Raw genomic sequence first — 19,264 nt, 5'->3', positions numbered from 1 at the left:
AAAAGCTCAATATAAAACTTATCGTAGCACTAGTTTATGACAAACACTTCGGGTTTTAACGAAGACCCCGTATCAAATATAGATGCTCGCTACTTTACAGTTTTGTTTCGGCATTATTCGATCGTCAAGTCATAATCTGATCACGTGACCCAATACTTCGCAAATAATTTTTGCAGCACTTTTCGATCATCACGGGTGACCAACAGGCTCGTCATGATTATCAGACAATGATATGTACTCCTTCGAGCTAAGGTTAAAAAGTTTAACGATTTTTTTACGGTAAGTTATAAGATATCAGTGGTAAAAGTGACAGCATTACAATGACGATAAAACAGACGCGTAAGAACAATAGACACAGTTTTATTGAATGCGTGAAGTATATTTGTGAAAATATTTCAACGAATGAGGTTGCATGAAAGTGTAAACAGAAACCATCCTGTAACAACTACTTCCCATTTGAGCCGTTTTTGAAAGCGAATCCAAACTATGGCGGTCTCGTGTGGCTGCGATTAACTGTTCGTTTTTTAGCTTTTACAAGCTTGTAATTACATTCCCATATATTTTACACCTACAGCACAACAGAGTAAGACATGGTGAATCTTATGATACCAAATAACTGTAATGTGAATTTTGTTGCAAGTCAACCTTTAAACAACTGCCCTAAAACCTTTTACAAACCCATTCTAGGCCACGTTTTAGACAAACGGTTCTTAGGATAAAAAATGTGGTGGAACTTTTCAAATTCACGTTACATTGATTCCTTAAAGCTAAACAGCTGCTAAACGCCAGCAAATGGAGACAAGATTCTCTGGGTATTAATCTGAACAAATACATAATATTTTGACTGATCCTCATCATTAAAAACTTACGAAAAGCAACAATAAAAACAATCAGAAGCTTGCAATCATTATATTTATTATGTTTTTGCAAACAGCTTAGCAGTAAACATTCAATAATCTTAAACCTTAATGAAAGTAGACCACCACATTGTGCTCCGTGTTTTTCTACAATGTCAAGGAGAATGTGTTGAATAAATTATACTACCCACGGAAAAGATGCGAAATTGATTTAGATTAATTTGGTTTCTGCTGATTTTGTGTTTAGCATTAGGAAACAGTGAATTTTAATAGTTACTTCCATGAAAGAGATTTCAATGCCAAACTCAAGATAGAAACACCACCTTGTCCTGCCGAATCTATATTCCAATGATCTGCCTAACACATTCAGTATGTATTTCTTCGCCACGCACGCTCTTAGTGTATGAAATAATTTCCAAAACAGAAGCCGACTATCGACATGCAAACAATCAAGATCAGATGCATGTAAATTTGAAAAGAAGATAAATGGTTAAAATAGCACAGGCAGCTGGGTAATGCTTCAATCATAGTATGAATATTCTACTGCCTGCATTTGTTTTGCTTCTTGCAAAGTCTAGCTACGGATTGAGTCCTTGCTCATTTACTCTCCACGGTAAAAATAATGTCTCATATTTGGAAAGACGAGTATTACAAATGGCTGGTTTAGACTGTAGAGAGCAACTAAAGGTCATATTTGGAAAGACGAGTATTACAAATGGCTGGTTTAGACTGTAGAGAGCAACTAAAGGTCATATTTGGAAAGACGAGTATTACAAATGGCTGGTTTAGACTGTAAAGAGCAACTAAAGGTCTCATATTTGGAAAGACGAGTATTACAAATGGCTGGTTTAGACTGTAGAGAGCAACTAAAGGTCTCATATTTGGAAAGACGAGTATTACAAATAGCTGGTTTAGACTGTAGAGAGCAACTGAAGGTCTCATATTTGGAAAGACGAGTATTACAAATGGTTGGTTTAGACTGTAGAGAGCAACTAAAGGTCATATTTGGAAAGACGAGTATTACAAATGGCTGGTTTAGACTGTACAGAGCAACTAAAGGTCATATTTGGAAAGACGAGTATTACAAATGGTTGGTTTAGACTGTAGAGAGCAACTAAAGGTCATATTTGGAAAGACGAGTATTACAAATGGCTGGTTTAGACTGTAAAGAGCAACTAAAGGTCTCATATTTGGAAAGACGAGTATTACAAATGGCTGGTTTAGACTGTAGAGAGCAACTAAAGGTCTCATATTTGGAAAGACGAGTATTACAAATGGCTGGTTTAGACTGTAGAGAGCAACTAAAGGTCTCATATTTGGAAAGACGAGTATTACAAATGGCTGGTTTAGACTGTAGAGAGCAACTAAAGGTCATATTTGGAAAGACGAGTATTACAAATGGCTGGTTTAGACTGTAGAGAGCAACTAAAGGTCATATTTGGAAAGACGAGTATTACAAATGGCTGGTTTAGACTGTAAAGAGCAACTAAAGGTCTCATATTTGGAAAGACGAGTATTACAAATGGCTGGTTTAGACTGTAGAGAGCAACTAAAGGTCTCATATTTGGAAAGACGAGTATTACAAATGGCTGGTTTAGACTGTAGAGAGCAACTAAAGGTCTCATATTTGGAAAGACGAGTATTACAAATGGTTGGTTTAGACTGTAGAGAGCAACTAAAGGTCATATTTGGAAAGACGAGTATTACAAATGGCTGGTGTAGACTGTAGAGAGCAACTAAAGGTCATATTTGGAAAGACGAGTATTACAAATGGCTGGTTTAGACTGTAGAGAGCAACTAAAGGTCTCATATTTGGAAAGATGAGTATTACAAATGGCTGGTTTAGACTGTAGAGAGCAACTAAAGGTCATATTTGGAAAGACAAGTATTACAAATGGTTGGTTTAGACTGTGGACCACCAGTTGGGAACCACTGGTTTAGACTGTGGAGAGCAACTAAAGATGACCTTAAACAAAATTTTAGTTTGTTTCATCAGAAAGTATCGTTTCGATTTTCGAAAGAAACTATTGTTTCCCATAATTCGTTGTTATTTTTTACATTTGAGGCAGTCAGACTGTCAGGATGTTTCAAAATTAAAATTGACAAAACTGGATCGCGGTTGAAACGCTCAGATCAAGCGAAAGTGCGATTATGATGTCAATAGTTGAAAAGAGACCAACAGAATAGAGACGCATAGCACTTCAACACAATCCATTGTTTTTTTTACGTCAGCACCCTGTTTGCACATCTTTGTAGAAAACGATCTTAATTCTCTTGATTAAGAGTGTTTTTTGATACTAAAATAAAAAATTTGCAAACAAAAGCATTGTTTGCAATAATTAATTGCAGAAGCTTCGAGTTTTTAACGATAAAAGTTGTCCATAAAGATGGCAGACAACGATAGAATGACGTCACGAAAAAATGAAGGATAGCTGATATCGCTACGATAACAACTAGTGACGTCATTGCACATGAATTTTTCTTCTGAGTGTTTTAACCGCCATCAGGTTTTGTCGATTTTAGTCTCCAACATCCTGGTAGTCAGATCACCTCAAGCATAAAAAAATCGCAATAGAAAAATACTGATACTTTCTGATAGAATCTACTAAATTTGGTGTAAGCTCATCTTTATAGTAAAATGAATGTTTTGATGAATGAACCGAGAGTTGCGTTAACTCTCTTGGGTTTCGACTCTATAGTTAGGATGTGTGACAACAAAGGAGTGACCGCTGCATGGGACTGTATGACAGGCTGACATGTGGTTCCATGAGACCCTGGCTCACCTCGGTCCAATATCAAGGCACATTTACGAGGACGTATCCCAGAGTTATACGCAATACACACACAAAAATATTGAACACTACGGATACAACTGTGAGCAGACCTGGGGGTAATTAGCAAACGATTCTGTTAATTCGAAAATGCAAAGAAAACAAAACTCAGAAATGTTATATGAGATTATTGCCTTTGTATGTAAAAATTAAAAAGCGGCACATTGAAACATTCTTTTTTATCACTATGTAAGTCATTGTACATTAAACAACTTTAATCACTAAATAGTCTAGTTATACATGGGATGCGGGTGAAACACGGCCACTGACAGGTGTATCACTAGCAACGATCGATACAAAATCGTTCGATACAAGTGTTGGAATTTATAAAGCTAGAACCAATTGCAAAAATACTGCTGTTGGAAGGATGTTGGCCTTAAAAGATCGATTTGATACATTAGACGATCAATAAAACTATAAGAATCGATAAACCGATATCGATAAGAATCGAGAAATCAAAATTGCCTGAGCAAAACCAAAAGACATTAGATTGACAAATTAGATGGATACAATTTTGCTCACGGGCAGCAGTAATAGCTGTAAGTGCCACAAACCAAAAAATATGCTAGTTCGCAAATTCAGATTGCAAGATGTTTTTTGAGAAAAATACTGTGGAACCTCGGTTCTCAGACATAATCTGTTCCAGGTTGTTCAACAACCGACTTGTTCGAGATCCAAAACAATTTGACCCATTAGAATTAATGTACATGCATGTAAACTTTAATCCGTTCGGAGTCGAGAAAACAACTTCGGTAATGTAATGTTTTAACATTTTACAACATAAACTCTACTGTATACTATAAATAAAAACGGGTTGATATAGATCGTGTATAATTTTAGTAAAATAATTATTATTTTCCTATCTATGATGATGAAAAAAAAGTAAACATTTTGTATGTTTTGCTCTTAAAACATCGAAAACAATAAAGTTAAGATACAATACCGAAAATTGCAGAAATTGATGAAACAGCAAAAAATGCAACAGATCAGTTACATCAAAAATCGTGTAAAAAAGAAAATATAAACAGCAATGGCAAGTTTACTTCACATCTTTGAAGGATAATCCTCCTCCAGCACGATTTAGGATAACTCGACTGGAGGAGTTGTCTCCCTAGCAAATTTGTTCTATAAAGGAGACATCGTCCCAGATGGCTCCTTCCTTTTTGTGAAGAACTTATGAAGCGTAACTTGCTTCTCCCTTTGTTTGAGAACCTTCCGAAAGTGGCTTATAACAACCTTGTTAAACGTATAAACAGCTCTACTGCTTTCCATGATGTTTCCAGAGATGTTCCAAATGTTTAATTGCAGTGCGCATGCTCCGGTTTGATCGAGAACCGAATTTATGCTCAAGACCCGAGAAGAACAAATCTTTTAAATTTTTTGGTTGAAAACTGAGTTGGTCGAGAAGCGAAGCGTTTAAGAAACGAGGTTTCACTGTATAGCTGAAAATCAAAACGTAAAATAAAAACAGCAGTTTTGGAGCTTTTCAATTCACGCTACCAAACTTAACATGGCTTTGTCCCCTTGTTAATATTAAGACATTCATTCTCAAAAAGGGACACCGTATAGTTGACAAAACATTTCAATCTGATGATGTGCCCAGAAACCAACAGCGAGATTTTACTCTTTTGAACAAGAAGGATCCTTGGAAAGAGCAACTGATCACAGTTGTAGACAGTAGCTAGTTGAGCTCTCACCTCTCCAACTATACATAACGGCTTTTAATAAAATTTCAAGTTTTGTAGCTTTAAAGATGTCTACGCTAACACTATATCCCCAGAATGAAGATCCATTCATCAGACCTATCACTCACAAATCAATCTCAATGATATTTGCCTCGTTCGAATAATCCAAACTACCAATCTTGCTGAGCTAGCGATCGATGCCCGGCTGCCTATAGTTATTTAAACATAAATCAACAAAATTGGTCCCTATGTAGTGTATAAATATCTATTTTGTCATAAGATTGTTGCATATCACATCACATGGTATTCTGGTCACTTCCCAGTGTCATTGTCCACTTCCAAGAAAAAACACACCTTGAAAATAGCTATCCATTCACACCCCAATATGAATGACATGCATCGTCCCGAGTTGAGCCATCAAATCATGAACTATCACAAACATGGCCTACATCAGTTACCATTTTCATAAACTAACAAAAACATTTACAAAGAGCGTAGTATTCCATAAAGGCTACTTTCGAAATTTGAAAAATCCATGCGCCACAAAATAATAACAATTCAATCATATAAAGCTATTTTGATAAAATTCATTATGTATACACTTTGCCAGATAGGAAACCTGAGGAGAGCCTTTGTACAAGCTGGAGGTTGATAAGAACATCGTTTATCACCTTGGTTAATGAATCGTAAAAGCAAACTCTAACACAACATGAAAATATCTTGTCCAGTGGGTTACTATTAATCAACACAGTTTGCTGTTACCTATTTCACTGCAATAATACTGCTTGATGTAACCTTTATAAAAGCCTACAGATAACTTAATTGTTTTTGCTGAAACTAAACACAGCATTTCCACACGATATCAACTTGAGACTTGGTTGTGAGATGTAATATATTGTTCAGCATTTTCTCTGATGAGTCTTGTAAGACAATGAAACATCAATAGCCAAGCCATGAAACTGTATTTTCAAAGCTTTCAAGGTCTCTATTAGACGCTACCAGGTAATATAATGAATCATCAATACTAAGAAAAGCGAAATTTGTGATGAAGTTGGACAGCATGTTATGATACACCCCTCCAGTTGATGCTGACAGTTATGATACACCCCTCCAGTTGATGCTGACAGTTATGATACACCCCTCCAGTTGATGCTGACAGTTATGATACACCCCTCCAGTTGATGCTGACAGTTATGATACACCCCTCCAGTTGATGCTGACAGTTATGATACACCCCTCCAGTTGATGCTGACAGTTATGATACACCCCTCCAGTTGATGCTGACAAGATATCAGCCATACTTATTTGCATAACTGACTTTCAAGGTCGATTAGATAAGTTATTACTAGTTCTCGGTGAGAGGGTTAGCCAAAGTGTAATGCATCTTCGCTAAAATGATGCGAAGATACCAATATTTGTTCTCCTATTTTCTATGAAATATCCTTTCAATTAAAAGTCATTATACCTAATTTAAAAACTGTGTAAATTAACCGCCTTTTTATTACTGCCGTCCTTCGAGTCTGATAAACTAGTAACAATTTGTGAACAGTTCTTAGCATACAGCAACTTCTCTCATTTTAAGAGTTAATAACAATAAAATGAAATGTCTCGCAAAAACTCCCCAGAGTTTCACTAAATGCGTATTTATTACATTCAAACATTTCTTCACACGAGGAGAACGCTTAGTAAAAATCAGACGGATCCACAAAGACATCGAAATGTCCTTTTCATCGTTATTAAAGACAGACAAAAAGATTCTTTAGCCGAAAAATTTTACTACATATAAAATACAGTAATGCTTTATCTCTTGTAAGTTCAACGCTCTGAAGCCTGGCCCAAGGTATTTTGGGGAACTGTTTGCCTAGCTGATCCTACGGCTGAGCAAACTCGGCTGCAATGTTAGGTTTTTCCCGGACTTCCGGTTGGCGAGGGATTACAAAATTTGGGTCATTTTGTGCTTGATAAGTTTTCAGTATAATTCTAGGGTTTCAAGTTGATGGAACAACTACATGTAGTTCTTGAGATATTGTCGTAATACCAATGACCCAGCAAACTAACAGAGAAATTAAAAATGGCTGCTGACAGATGTTTGTAATGACAAACTGATTGAAAACTCTGGTGTTGATTTGTGCTTTCCATTGAGTTCTGCAACCATGGAGCTTTAAATGATATTCAGTTCATAAGGAATTGTGCTATTCTCAGTACTTACTTGCACAGTTGATGAAATGTTGTTAATATAGTCTAGGATCAGAGAACCCGCTTGTATATACATACCTAAACCAAAGGTCGTTGTCAAAAAGACTCATTCATTTTTTATTTGGCCAAACGGTGTTAGAACCGCGGGCTTACAATGTGCATATCATATGAAACCTACTTTTGAGATGTTTATAAACAAGCATGTCATGTTCTTATTTGCTGTCAGTACATCATTCATAAACTTGACAGCTGAGAAATACGATGTTGGTGTTCACAATTGCTGGATAGCGATGATCACGCTGCTAGCTGCCAGTTTTTAAGCATTGGCCACTACAGTAGCTGCCAGCCACTGGCCACTACTTCAGACATTAAAGGTTGACTTGCAACAAAATTCACATTACAATTATTTGGTATCAAAAGATTCACCATGTCTTACTCTGCTGTGTTGTAAGTGCAAAATATGTGGAAATGTGATTACAAACTCTTAAAAACTCAAAAACGAACAGTTAATCGCCGCCGCCATCACAAAACCGCCGTAGAGTAGAATCTCTTTCCAAAACGGCTCAAATGGGACGTAATTGAACAAGATGGCTTCTGTTTACGCTTTCATGCAACCTCATTCGTCAAAATATTTTCGCAAATATACTTCACGCATTCAATAAACCCGTGTCTATTGTTCTTACGCGTCTATTTCATCGTCATTGTAAGGCTGTCACTTTCAGCACTGATATCTTATAATCTACCATGAAAATTCGTTTGATTTTTTGACCTTAGCTCGAAGGAGTAAATATCATTGCCTGATAAACATGACGAGCCTGTTGGTCACCTGTGATAATCGAAAATTGCTGCAGAAATTATTCGCGCTGTTTGGCAGGAAGTATGGGTCACATGATCAGATTACGACTTGCCGATTAGACCAAGCCGAAACAAAACTGTAAAGTAGCTAGCATCTATATTTGATATGGGGTCCTCGGTAAAATGTGAAGTGTTTGTCATAAACTAGTGCTGCGAGAAGATTTATATTGAGCCTTTTATTGGCCTTTCAATTCACGTGTGCACATCACGTGTCAAAACAATAACCAAATGGAATGACTACGTCAGAAAAATAAACTGATTCTGATTTACGGCGGTTTCGTGATGGCGGCGATTAGCTGTTCGTTTTTTAGCTTTTAAGAGCTTGTAATCACATTTCCACATATTTTGCACCTACCACACAGCAGAGTAAGACGTGGTGAATCTTTTGATACCGAATAACTGCAATGTGAATTTTGCTGCAAATCCACCTTTAAGAAACTTAGCTTATGTAAATCGCATGCTCAATATTCCCAAACTAACCTATAGGTAGCGTCTGGGGCCAGAGCACCTCCCTTCGGCCAGAGTCCTTTTACGTTCAATGGTATTTCAGACATGTCGAGTCTTCTCTCCTTGCACAACTGGCCACTAGAAACGAATATCTCAGCAAGTTCATAACTGTTGTGATTGTACAGCCTCGTCCTATGCATGAGCTGCTTGATAACGTCGTGGGCCGTGTATTCGGGCTCCACCGGCAGACTGATGGACGGTTCATTCCACTTCACGTCTTGAAGGTAGACCGTAATGCTCTCCGGCTGACTCATCCTCGATCCAGCCGATCTGTCTGCCAGGAAAGACAAGTGATATGAAGTCGCTGATTAACAAGGTCAAAAGGTCAAAAGTCACTGTTCTGTATGACTTTCACTAGCGGGTTTATAAAATGGGTTAGTGGTAAACCAAGGTGAATCAACACAATGATCATTTAATTGCACCCTTCTCTCATTATGTGGATATGAGAGTGAAATGTCAAACCAGATAGCCTCAGCCACTCATGATGAGTTTGTATCATCAAAACAAACTCCAATAAAAAAGAGAGCAACGGACAACATCTGCAGCTTATAACGAACATAGGGAAGTAGTGAGCCTACATCTCTACTTCTTTATTAGCAATACTAAAAACAAAACATCAAATTCTCAAAAAAATGATTAAGTTATGATGAGATGCAGCCATGGTTCACTTGGGTGAGCGTGTGAATTCTATAATGAAATATTTACCCACTGTATTAGCCTTTAGTCAACCAAGTCGTGGATATTAGCATAAAACACACATTTGTACACTTAAATATAGACGCAGATATGCAAAAGGAATATCTAATTACAATGTCTGCACAAATTTCAAGTCTTTGTGATGGAGAAATAGTCTAAATAATTTTGATTCAAACTTCATCTTTGCTTATCATGAACGTGTGATTGAAAAAGATGGTCTAATCTCCTCTATTACAAGAGATCATATAATAAAAACTTTTCCATCTGCATCACAGTTGCCAACAAACTGCAGCAAGAGGTTTGAATCTTAAGAGAACTAATCAGGACAGACAAGCTGTAACTGCTCAACTGATTTCGGCAAAAATGCATGACAAACAAATTTAATCAGCATTGATCAGGTATTTTCTAGGAAAAAGATATAAAACCTCATTTGTACTAAATAAATATAACAATACAATTCATAATATAATAAAAACTGAATTAATATAATCTGATAACCCAATGTAATATAACATAGTACAATACAACCTAGTATCATATAACTTTTTATTATATAATATAATAGAATATAGTCTAACAACAATATAAAACTATATAATATATTACAACATAATATAGTAAAATAAAATTTTAAATCTTGCAATAGATACATTTTGGATCTTGATAGATACATCCATCCAAATTAGCCACAGCGGATATCTATCTTTAATGCTAGGACATCTGGACTGGCAAGCTTGACATTTCATTTCAGGTAAATAGTGTAACGGAGCAGCAAGAGACTCATGGTTCAAATGTAATGTGGAGAAGCTTTACTATCGTCCAAACATTATTCAATATATAAATGCTTGAGAAAAAATTGTAAACACATTTTGAAAACAACGGAGAAGCGTGTCTCGTTCTTACCTTTTATCACAAGAGAGAAGTTAACAGCCACTTGGCAGCTCGTCAATATGAGTACTCTTTGCTAACTCCATCTGCCCGCGCGGATGGTTACATCCTTCAATACCTGAACCAAAAATCATTTACTGACAACAAACTATGGGAAATACTGGTGCAAGTCTCGTAAGGTAACCTTTGGTTTGAGTTGACATTGCTACTGTGTTCCACAGTAGCAAACAGCAACTGTAGCAAACAGTAGGGGTTACCTAAAGGACTTCACCGATCACAGTTTGCAAGCATACATGAGTACGTGTTGATCACCAAAAGGAGTTTTACTCGTTATACACAAGAGTATCTAGTAAAATATTTGTTATCTATTCCGTTAAGTTGAGAATCAACTGCCATTGGTTGTAGGAAAAATTTGAACTAGTAAAGCTGGGAAATTTAAAGATGTGACAATGGCAAGGTTTAATCATTTTGTGAATAGGATTACTAGGCTGACAACTTTTCTTCACTCAAAACTAAGTTCCTCGTGAAATAATTTATATTTGTTGAGCATGCTTTGGCATGACCAGGAAAGCAAGTCAATGCCAAATGAGAAAACCTGCTATTATAACTACATAGCCAACCATCTGCTTGGCAAACTAACAGAGACTTAGTGCTTATTTGAACGCTAAAATATATCACAGTTTTTTGTTATCTGTAGCTTTTGAAGCATTATCTTCGTCATAGCCTAACAGTTGTCACAAATATATGTTGTAACTAAGCTAATGCAAAGTAATTTTGGGTATATTGCCGCTCTACCTAATTTTTGGGTATGCATGCTACAAAATTCAAGTATATTGACTGCAATTGTCCATCAATGCAGGCATAATGCTATCAACATCGCAACAGTACATAAGTCAGCAACGCTAAATATTAAGCAAACTTCAGTGTTGTTTTATCAAACATGTTCGAGAAATACGGAAAACTCACATGCAAAACCTCGGATTTTTAGTTGCACTAAGGATAAGAACACAACCCACTTATTTGCAACTTCTCCCTAGATATGCTTATAGGAGTATGAAAATAGAATGCATAGCTGCACAAAGTTCAAACCAATGGAGGCAAACCTATAATTGGCCTTGGCATAAACTTAAGCATAAAGAAATTATACTATAAAACATTGTTAAAACTTTTGAGTCACACATTTAGGGCATAAGAATATTTAATATATTTATGAATTCAAAAGCAGACAAGAATACACTATTATATTGTAATAATCTAATATTTATTTATGACAACTTACACAAGAATGATTATAAATAGTCTTCTCAAACTGCTACATTAGTGTTTTACCTGCAAAAGTTATCAAATACTTCATTACATCAAAGCTCTTTGATTAACAACATTAATCTTAGACGCGTATGTAGTTATGCAAACAACGTAAACAATCTGTCCAGCAAAACAGCGAAGAATGTTATCCATATTTAAGCACTATAAATTGTTTAGACTAAGCATAGTAAAAATGTAAAAAATGAGTTATGATCCAACGAAAGTAATCTCTAATATTAGTATTCATAGGGTGATTGTAAGTCATATCCATAAGGTGATTGTAAGTCGTATCCATAAGGTGATTGTAAGTCGTATCCATAGGGTGATTGTAAGTCGTATGCATAGGGTGATTGTAAGTGGTATCCATAGGGTGATTGTAAGTGGTATCCATAGGGTGATTGTAAGTGGTATCCATAGGGTGATTGTAAGTCATATGCATTGGGTGATTGTAAGTCGTATGCATTGGGTGATTGTTAGTGGTATCCATAGGGTGATTGTAAGTGGTATCCATAGGGTGATTGTAAGTGGTATCCATAGGGTTATTGTAAGTCATATGCATTGGGTGATTGTAAGTCGTATGCATTGGGTGATTGTTAGTCGTATGCATTGGGTGATTGTTAGTCGTATGCATTGGGTGATTGTAAGTCGTATGCATTGGGTTATTGTAAGTCAATCGCATTGGGTGATTGTAAGTCGTATGCATTACGTCATCTTAATGAACCTCTTTATACTCTAACAAAACAGTTTGTCATACAAGACACAAACCTAACCTTGCTGTGCCCAAAAGAACACTGTTAAGTAAAAATAGATGGCAAATGTTTTTTGCCGACGATAGGATTATCGTTCGCAAAAAATATCCAAGTTGACCATGAGGTAAGTCGTTTAAAAAAAAGTTACACAGTGCAAAGAGTAACTGAAATAAGGAAATTAATAATGATGTCATGTATGCACAAAACTAACAAAACAAAAAATATTTGTGACATAAACACCATGACTGTTTGCGATCTGTGTACAATATGTACTTTTTAAGTCGTGACTCGACAGAACCAGAAGTCCCGAGATCGCATTGTAGGCCTACTATAACCTTGTTAAGAGTATTAGCTCAGTCTGTCAAAAACTCTGTTGAACATATTTTAACGGTAATGAAGTGAACGATAATAATATTCCAAGACTCATGTGTTAGATATGATGAGAGGACAACCCCATACTTGTTTACATTGCTCTGTATACCTGACTGTGTGTGTTACCTGACGATATCACTACTAATTAGATATCATTCTGATCCATATATATATTTATATATATACTCATTGTCTGATACTCACTCTTACAGTTCAATTGTTACATATTATATTTTGTTACACATTTTATTTGACTTAGACATATGGGTTAAATATTATGTTACGTTAAAATTACGCATTACCTTACTCCTGTTAATATGGCATTGAGATTGTTTACCCACTTCCTCTTCCTGTTTATGGCTAAATTATATGCGCACGCTTAATTAACCTAATAAATATTATACAAATAATCCGTTTGTGTATGACTGACAATGGCTGCAAAACTCTCAATAGGTTATGGGCCCAGCCGTAAGCTACTCTTTGATGGATGTATGGACTCGTACGAAATATAGGAAACACGATTTATTAATTATTTACACACCGTCGACAAAAGAATGCACAAAGCAATTCTGCTTTTATCAGATGGGGTTGAGGATGATGAAGACTACGCAGCCAAGAACAGGGGAGCCTACGCTGAGCTGGTGCAAGTCTTGGGCGAACGTTCTTCACAGATTATAATGAATGATGCTAGAGATGCAATGCATTAGTCATCTTACGCCCTCACTATGCCAGCACCGAAAAGGCTAGAATAATGACATTTTATGAAGAGTTGACAACCATATCTATGAGTGAATATGAAGATATAACTTACTATTTACCCTAGGACACTTATATTTCGATAGTATTTAGTTTCGTGAGTGGCATACAGCGTAAAATTTCGCTGCAACTGATGAGTGCGAAAATATGGTGATGTGAAAATAAATGCAGTGGAACAAACATAATTAGATTCATCAGGTCCAGTTCACTGTTACTAAATTGTTTTCAATTTGCGACTAGTTTGTATTTGTAAACCGCAGGTAAAAATGTGTTGACGAGATCGATAATGCAATTTGATCCCTTGCTGCCATTTGTTTTTTGGACTATCAATGACGTCAAGGTCCCTCCCGCCGTGACTGATGCGGTACCAATATGAGATCTCAAGTATTTATAGCACGCGGAGGCCATGGCTCCGGGTTGTTATTGTTTTTGGTTGGTAATAAAACTCATCACTACAAAAATTATTAAATTTTATGACTTTCCCTACCAGACTTTCATCCTCATCATTTACAAATTCAGTGACTAAACTAATATCATCATCTTCCTCATTTGTCTTGGCTTTTCCAAAAAACCTGTTATCGTAATTTGCTTTGCCATGCTGCTCAATCGGTGTATTAGCTATAATGAGTTTAGCAGAAATAGCCCAATGAGCCAACCACACACGAAAAATGCTTGCATTTCTAATACATATGACGATTTTATTGTAAATATTAATGACCAAAGCTATTTAATTTCGCGTTTTCGCTCGTTCGTTATGATAGTTTAGTTTCGCTCATGAAATTTTCGCGAAAGGATGACTCCGCTAAAACGCGAAAGTTAAATGAGGCGGATACATAAGTGTCCTAGGGTAATATGAGCAGAAAAGGCAGACACAGGACTACAATCAGCAGGTGAGGCCATACCCGACAACCTAATTTTAGCCATGCTATTAAAAGGCTTACCTGTATCCTTCAACTCTTTTGTAGTCATTCACACACAAACCAGTAAAAGAGAACTCTCACACAGTTTAAGGCTGCTCTACATAATCACGTACAGACCAAAGCTGCCAGGAGTGCGACGGCTCAACAAATATCAAACAATGCTTTGGCCTGTAGTACGACAAAATCGAAACACAACTCAAAATACAAATCGTCGTCTAACAGCACGCCTCCAATAAAAACGCATCGACATCAAAACCACAAACCCAGCAATGCCTTGCTTGTGGAAAATCAAAGCACAAAACTCATGACTGACACTCTAAGTCTAGACTCACGTGTTCATTCTGTAACAAACCTGGACATGTCGAAACAGTCTGCTTTCAGAAGAAAAAACAGTTATCTGCTAAACATGACGCCTTTGCTAGTGTATCGAACTTTAGCTTTACCACCGTTAGCAGTGAAATTACACATGCTGATAGTGCTGAATCCGACAAACAAAACGTCGAAAAACTACAAAACAAAAACGGTCTATTAGTAGATTGCGGAGCAAGGTGCCATATTTTAAACGGTGCATTACGCTTCAAATCGTACGACTCGACATTTGAACCTACCCGACACTATATCCAGCTAGCACATGGTGAACAAAGTAACGAATTTGCAACAGCTAGAGGAGAAGCTGAGTTCATCATATATGACACTAACAATAATCTGACAAAAATCTCACTGAAAAATGCTCTATTGGTGCAGTATTTTCTCTGCCCGTGCAGCAACCGATGCTGGAACAAAGGTGACATTTACTAACAAAGCAGCTACGCTCACCAAACATAACACAATCTTCCAAATCACGAAACAAGGGGAGCTGTATTTCCTCCAAACAGTACGTAATCATGACACCTCCGACTCAATATTCATCACTCGCACAATTGACGAATGGAATGTCACTTTAGGACACACAAATCACGATGACATACGAAAGTTTCAACAAGTAACTGAAATGAAGGTGGCACAAAGCAAGGGCAATACTGGTAATTCATGTCAAACTTGTATGAACAAAATTACTAGACAACCAAAGCCAAAGGACGGCCCGCCGTTGTACGCCAAAAAGCCTCTCGAACGAGTGCACACTGATATTTGTGGTCCCATCAATCCTGTCTCAAAAGAGCTTTACAAATATATAATCAACTTCGTAGATGAGTACTAAAGTATGCTATTGGTTTACCCACTAGGTGAATCCCAAAGGATGAATCAACAACTGCTTTAAAACAATTTCTCGCAGACGTAGCGCCTATCGGTACAGTGCTTGAAGTTCACAGTAACAACGGAGGAGAATACCTCTGCAATGCTTTCCAATCAATATTTAGTGACAAAAGTATTAAACATACAACAACTACGCCACATTCATCGTATCAAAATAGTTAATCCGAATGATCGTGGAGAAGTCTATTCGAAGTATCACAATGTGTGATCACCGACGCCTCACTGCCGAAAACGTACTGGCCATATGATGTAAGACACGCAGCATACATATGAAATTGCTCGTACCAGCGCAGGAGCAAATCAACCGCTTATGAGTTGTTCACAAAAGTGAAACCAGATATAAAAAAACATACGGTTTTGGCTCACGATGCACATTCTCTGTTGAAGGACATAAAACCAAATTAGAACCTTGTAGACAAGAAGGAACTTACCTAGGTATAAACCTGATGAACCAAGGCTACTATATTCTGAACAATGATCGCAACAGGGTTATTACATCGAGAAATGTTCTTGTACACAAACACTCAGAGCTTTCAATTGACAATGTACATACAGACAAAAGCGAAGACTCCACTGATAACAACCAGATACCAGTTATGAAACGACCAATCACTGACAATGCTACTAACAACCAGCAATAATCACACCATGAACAGGGAGAGTCCACAAGTAATGCACTATCGGACCAGCCAACCGTCAATACTAACCGGTACGACCGTGAACACCAACTGCCTAAACACCTATCCGACTATGTTCTAACTGTGTCAACCGACTACGCATATGCTGTAATACCGTTTATACCACAAACTTATGAAGAAGTAATAAACTTGAACTGATTCGACAAGGTGGAAAGCGGCAATGGACACTGAGGTCGCAACTCTAACTGAGAATGACACATGGGAGTTGGTCCCCCTACCTGCAAATAGATCAGAAACCAAAGGCAGATGGGTCTATACAACAAAACAAAGCGTGAACGCCAACGAAGTACAGTGCAAAGCTAGATTCGTTGCTAAAGGGTATTCACAACTAGCTGGTACCGACCCCGACGAAACTGACTCGCCTACGACACGCCTCACATCTATACGCACGTTATTGCAGAAGGCAGCTAATGAGAAACTTCTCTTGCACCAAACGGATGTCAAGGGTGCTTATCTAAACGCACCCATAGACAAAGACATCTACGTGAAACAGCCACAAGGGTACGAACAAACACACAATGAAGCTTGCCTCACATGCCATCTCAAGAAGAGCCTATAAGGTCTAGAACAAAGCGGACGAAATTGGCATATCACACTTACCAACTTCCTGAAAGAGCAAAGATATTCCTGTAACGCTAACGACTCGTATGTATATATCAAAGATACCACACACGATAGTATACTTATCATGTTTTGGGTGGATGACATAATCATCGCTGCTAAGAATCTCGAAACGATCACGTCTGTAAAATATATGCTACACGCCAAGTTTCACATGGATGATCGAGGCCCTTTGAAGTGGCTTTTTGGTATAGACTTTGAACGCACAGAAAAGGGGTGTTATAAGATGAGTCAACAATGCTACGTTGATGCCATTCTAAAACGCTTCAATATGACTGATGCCAAGACTGCCAACAGCCCTGCTGACACAAGTATACTACTCCAGAAAGCCACAGATGATGAACACGGTGCTTTTCTCACCAATAAGTTCCCATATTGCCAAACCATAGGTAGTCTTACTTACTTAATGACATGTCCTGATATCTGCTGGTCAGTATCAAAGTTATTACAATACTTAGACAAGCCAAGCTTAACACATGTTACCGCTCTTAAACGAGTATTAAGGTGCATAAAGGGGACTAAAGGACACAATCTGTTATATACACCTAAAGACAACCTACTAATCGCACATACTTATTACGACTGGGCAGGTAGTATTGATGACCGTCGATCGACTATTGGGTACCTATGTACACTAGGCAGCTCGCCCGTAAGCTGGAAAACCCGTAAACAACCTACTGTAGCACTTTCCAGTTGTGAAGCCAAATACATGGCATTAACTGAGGGAACAAAAGAAATGCTTTATCTTTGCAGCTTCTGTAACCGTGTCAACATGCCTATACCTACTCCTATGCTGTTATACAGTGACAACCAGGTAGCGATATCTAATGCTACTAACAATGATGAACATCATAGTCGAACTAAGCATATCGACGTGCGATATCATTTCTTGAAAGAACAGACCGACATCGCATACGAACATGTACCATCCAATGACAATCTGGTAGATATCCTCACTAAGCCACTCGGTACAACGCAACTCCGTCTAGCTGTTAACAAGCTTGGGCTTGATGGGGCGTGTTGAGAGGACAGCCCCATACTTGTTTACATTGCTCTGTATACCTGATTACGTGTGTTACCTGACGATACCACTACTAATTAGATACCATTCTGATTTATATATATACTCATTGTCTGGTACTCACTCTTACAGTGCAATTGTTACATATTATATTTTGTTACACATCTCATTTGATTTAGACATTATGGGTTGGAAAATATGTTACGTTAGTATTACGCATTACATTACTCATGTGGATATAGCATTGAGATTGTTTACCCACTTCCTATTCCTATTCATGGCTAAATTATAAATAAAAATAAATAAACATTCTATACATAATCCGTTTGTGTATGACTGACAATGGCTGCCAAGCTCTCAATAAGACATACTAGACACGACCTATACCATTCGGTAGGATTACAAGCGCAAGCACAGAATGCACTACCAAACTCTTGTGCGTCTTATTTGAAACACTATGTAATATCGAAACGAGCGTACTAAGCAATTAAGCTATCATTCTGTTTCTCGTTAACAAATTAAAATACTGTAGTTTTCAAAATATTTTTACAAGCAAGTTGATGCCGTCGGAAAATGCGATCATGTCTTCGTTTACATTTGGGTCTGCATTGTTAAAAGTAATACTATATTCTATACGACCCAAAATTAACATAAGAGCAAACAAAATTATATTTACATGCAGTTTTAATACCTAGCTCAATATACCACGCACAATAAAGTATGTATGAACTGTAACCTTTGCCACGGTGAACAAACGCCGATCTGATTAAAACGTACTAGTCTTCAAAACTAAAACAATTCAGTTCCGGAAGCGGAATGCACAAAGTATAATTAGGTAAAGACTGTCCCATTACCCATTTTAATAATGTTTTACAACCAAAGCGAATTGTGGAGCTGCGTTTATCGAATCACATGCGTTCTTTTCTTGACGTTTATAGCGCTATTAATGTCACGCGAAGTTTGTCTTTAGCTTATATAGAAAACAACTCCGAAGTTACTCATACAACACACGATTTACATGTACATGTATTTTATCAACATATTATACTACAG

At 37.2% G+C, this 19,264-nt stretch overlaps 1 protein-coding gene across 6 annotated transcripts in view; it reads right to left on the bottom strand.

Annotated features, from left to right (window-relative positions):
- The window catches only part of LOC137392310 (unconventional myosin-IXb-like), a 119,468-nt gene extending 100,467 nt beyond the window's left edge, over window positions 1–19,001 (bottom strand). For 5 of the 6 annotated variants that reach the window (XM_068078982.1, XM_068078988.1, XM_068078985.1 and 2 more), the window contains exons 1-3: window positions 18,924–18,987; window positions 10,531–10,633; window positions 8,905–9,205 (exon numbers count right to left, since the gene is read on the bottom strand). In XM_068078982.1, coding sequence (XP_067935083.1) covers window positions 8,905–9,185 — 281 coding nt within the window. In that variant the 5' untranslated portion in view covers window positions 9,186–9,205; window positions 10,531–10,633; window positions 18,924–18,987. Of the gene's footprint in view, window positions 1–8,904; window positions 9,206–10,530; window positions 10,634–18,923 lie in introns of all 6 variants that reach the window. The other variant, XM_068078983.1, reaches the window with a different exon arrangement.
- Window positions 19,002–19,264: the final 263 nt, after the last annotated feature.

This window comes from Watersipora subatra, chromosome 3 (assembly GCF_963576615.1).
Source record: "Watersipora subatra chromosome 3, tzWatSuba1.1, whole genome shotgun sequence".
Taxonomy (NCBI): Eukaryota; Metazoa; Bryozoa; class Gymnolaemata; order Cheilostomatida; family Watersiporidae; genus Watersipora; species Watersipora subatra.
Note: the sequence above shows the minus strand (reverse complement) of the source record. Positions and strands in the feature narration are given on the sequence as shown.